The sequence below is a fragment of the Lactuca serriola genome, chromosome 2 (assembly GCF_051521515.1).
Source record: "Lactuca serriola cultivar US96UC23 chromosome 2, Lser_US96UC23_V15, whole genome shotgun sequence".
Classification (NCBI taxonomy): Eukaryota; Viridiplantae; Streptophyta; class Magnoliopsida; order Asterales; family Asteraceae; genus Lactuca; species Lactuca serriola.
The window spans coordinates 224094859-224098610 of record NC_136409.1 but is presented as its reverse complement, the minus strand read 5'-3'; the positions used below and the strand labels follow the sequence as shown (position 1 = coordinate 224098610).

Here is a 3752-nt window from a genome sequence, read left to right as displayed (position 1 = left end):
TAATCATGAATCCCCTAATTGTAATCTTTAGCTAATAAAATGACGTAGTTTTATGAGGTTTAATACCTGAGCTTAAGTGAGACTGTAATGTATATTCACCTCTCTCTCTCTCTCTCTCTCTCTCTCTCTCTATATATATATATATATATATATATATATATATATATATATATATATATTATAAATGTCAAATAATTTACAAGTCGCTCAGTATACCTATGTCTTAAAATTAAGACTATTGGACTAAGACGTACAAATCACAATGCATGACACTATAAAATCAAGCATTTCACATTTATAAATAAAAAAACAAAATAAAAAGCTTTTTTAGAAATATTGTGTCTATACATGTCTTTTGGTTTCTCTCTTCAAACGATTTATTCGTTATATAAATTATTGTGTGTATGATTCCTTGATTATGTAAATTATTATGTGTAATTATAGGAGCCTTATTTTTCACTAACATCTATGGTGTACTTGTTCATTCTTTACGCAAAAACGACTATGTTTATTGTAACAAACGTTGGTAAATGAAATTTGTAATTCAAAATGATGTTAAATGAAAACTATTGAGATTAAAAATTAGGCAAATGAAAACTTTAATTTTTAATATGAGTTTGTTTGTATCAGCCTAAAAACAAGGATAAAATTTTTCATTTTTAGATAAGAGTTATAGTCATTAAATTGTTCCAAAAACCATTACATAGTAACAATATCTAAAAGTTCATTCTTGGCTGTCATATGCACTGCGTACACCACATACGCGTACGCTCAGCGTACGTGGTTAAGCTCCTCGACTCCAAGCGCGCATGTACGCTAAGCGTATCAAACGTACACTCAGCATACGAGGGACCATTTTCGCAAAATTTTCAAACTTAAAGGACCAAACAAGAAATACTTGGAATCGAATGTTACATCTTTTGACAAAAAAGATGGTAAATCAAAATTATAATTTTTATTTATTGTACGTGTGTTTGGTAAAAAGTAATTGTAATCGTGTATATTTAATGTTTTTTTAACGTTAATAATGGAAAAAAAAAAAGACTAGGTGCCACTAAAATAACTAAAATTATAATTTTAGTAATTGCTGATTAAAAATTAAGTGTGATTGCAATAACAATATGCGGTCTAAAAACTAATTGAAGTTTAATACAAAGACTAAGTAAGTATAAAAACAAAATAAGAATATGGTTAATCTGTAACAAACTTATTCTACCTAATAAATGAAAGTTTTTTTTACCACTTGTCATATTTTTATTCAATTTGCCAAATGTCATTTTATTGATATTTTGAATTAATTTTTTTTTTCCACAAGTCGTTTTATTAGTTTTTCTATTTTATTTAGTTCCACATAATATTTTAATGTAATAATTACAATAAATATAGTAATAAATGGACATCAATTTAACTAATTAACTTACCTTTTAATTTCAAAATTTCCGTAATTAAAGTTCATTATTATCTTTTATTTATTTAAATTATTTGTTAAATTTAAAAAATAAAAATACATTTTCATTATAATAACTCATTATTTTTCTTATTTTCTTATAAATTCAAAGTTCTCAAATATTTTGACCTTTATTTATATATATATATATATATATATATATATATATATATATATATATATATATATATATATATATATAAAAGTCATTTAATACATAGGTCTCACAATTAGTTTTTTATTATAAAAAAATATTTAAAGATTATGACATGAATTAATAAAAGGTAAAATACACAGAATAAGTGTTAAAACCCAAAAATAGTAGTATTGAGGCTGACGTAAAAATTGATATCTAAAGAAAAATAAATACATATAAAATTAAAATATTCAATTGGATCAAAATTCAAAGGTGATAAAAACGTTAAGTATCTATTGTTGACAAATAATTATTACATTTTTAATATTTATTTTATTTTATTTAATTGATGGGTGATTTTGACTTTTTACAAATGGTTTTAACATGTGCGTATAGAATCCCCTGTTTTACAACGCTTTTTCTATGTTGACTTACATCAGTGGTGGACACAGACTGTACTTCAAGCCGGTGCACCTAATAGGAAAAAAAAATTACACTACGCGCTGGAAATTGAGCGGTGGGCCGGGACCCCAAATACTCCACTAAGGTCCGCCACTGACTTACATGACCCAATATCTCTCTATAATACACACCATAAATAAACGGCTAATCCTCTGAGTTCACATACTACATTAAACTCATTCTTCATAACTAACTTTCTCAATTGCAGTATCTTATTTGGAATGGATGAAAGCAAGGAAAAAGTGGTTGAAATCCTAATTAGAGGAAGAAATTATGCAAAGATGCTGCAAAATTTACTTCGCCGGAAAGTTGATAACGATGGGTCAGTTTCTGTGGATAATATTATGATGGAAATAATGAAATCTTTCGTCGACAGCCTTTCAGTATTGAACTCTTTCCATACCGGCAAGTTTTGTAGGGTTCCGGTGAGTCCCCATATGAGGTTGGCTTGCTCCCTTGACTGGGTACCAAAATTTTGCTCCGAGGAAACTAGGAAGGACCTGACGCTAGGAGTAAGGAAACGAAGAGGTTCTTACAAGAGGAGGTACATACAAGTTTGATTACAAATATGCAAATACTTGATGTATTTTTTTTAGAACGGCAGGTTAATATATGTCTAGAATAGAACTCAAAACCTCTTTGTTAGTAACTCCTAGTTGCTAGCTAAGAATATTTTCTCTTTTATAACGTGCATTTATTATGTTAACAAATTTGTTCCTGCTTGATTAAAATTTATAGGACCATAGATTCAAGGGTCAAAACTAGTTGTACGATTGAAGATGGTTATTCATGGAGAAAATATGGTCAAAAAGAGATCCTTAACTCGAAATTCCCACGGTAGTAATCCTTTTTAATTATTTTAATATATTGTATCGATTTTTAAAATGATACTTTAAGACATTATAACATATTTTTAATTTTAAATCTATCATATTTTGCTTTTGTAGATGTTACTTCAGATGTACACACAAACATGTTCTTGGGTGCAAAGCTTTAAAACAAGTTCAAAAGTTGGAAGATGAAACAAACATGTTGCACATCACATATTTTGGCTATCACACATGCTCACCTTCAAACACTTTCTCACACCATGGAGGTGTCCTTGATCGTAAAGATTCTAAAATATATCACAATTTACTAGACAACCCTTTGACTATTACAAATGTCCAAATTAACCCCTCGTTGGAAAAAGATCCATCATCACCTAAGGACACAGAATCATTAACTACATTGGTTTGGAAGGAGATTATGATTAATGATTTAGAATGTTTCAAGAACTATGGGATTTTAAGTGATATCCCATTCGCCAATGTATTTCTTTCTTAGTTTGATTCGATAGTTGGATCTTTTTAGATATTGAAATATTGTATTAGTCTATTCTTTATGTTTATGCTCTAATATCAATGCTACCATACATGTAATGTACATTCTAGAAACACCTTGTTTGTGCTTGGAATTCAATAAGACGGACTAATTATATATAACCATTCAGGTTTAAAAAAAAGATTTAATGTCTGTGTTGAATCCTTGAAATACGTATATTTTTTATGCTTTCACAAAGAGTAGTGATTTTTGTGGTTCTGTAGTACCTAGGACCATAGATATTAGATACCCTTCTTGGTAGGCATTAAGGCATTAAAGAATGACGTTTTATTTATTTATTTATTTTTTGTATGTTAATGAAAGAATATAACCATAAAAGATTAA

General features: G+C 28.2%; 1 protein-coding gene across 2 annotated transcripts; it reads left to right on the top strand.

Annotated features, from left to right (window-relative positions):
• The first annotated feature begins 2183 nt into the window (after positions 1 to 2183).
• Positions 2184 to 3547, top strand: LOC145088689 (putative WRKY transcription factor 70). 2 transcript variants are annotated; one of them, XM_079027079.1, is made up of 4 exons: positions 2184 to 2367; positions 2464 to 2589; positions 2784 to 2882; positions 2993 to 3547. In XM_079027079.1, exons 1-4 carry the CDS (start codon positions 2267 to 2269, stop codon positions 3369 to 3371), a joined length of 705 nt encoding a protein of 234 aa, XP_078883205.1. In that variant the 5' UTR covers positions 2184 to 2266; the 3' UTR covers positions 3372 to 3547. The 2 variants fall into 2 exon arrangements, with proteins under 2 accessions (XP_078883205.1, XP_078883204.1); XM_079027078.1 differs by having other exon boundaries at positions 2184 to 2589.
• The last annotated feature ends 205 nt before the right edge of the window (positions 3548 to 3752 follow it).

What these genes read in the sequence shown, in the direction of transcription:
- LOC145088689 (XM_079027078.1), top strand. Translation starts at nt 2,267, where the DNA reads ATGGATGAAAGCAAGGAAAAAGTGGTTGAAATCCTAATTAGAGGAAGA. An exon ending in AGAGGTTCTTACAAGAGGAG is followed by an intron (nt 2,590 to 2,783) that starts GTACATACAAGT and finishes TAAAATTTATAG; the next exon opens with GACCATAGATTCAAGGGTCA. An exon ending in CTTAACTCGAAATTCCCACG is followed by an intron (nt 2,883 to 2,992) that starts GTAGTAATCCTT and finishes TTGCTTTTGTAG; the next exon opens with ATGTTACTTCAGATGTACAC.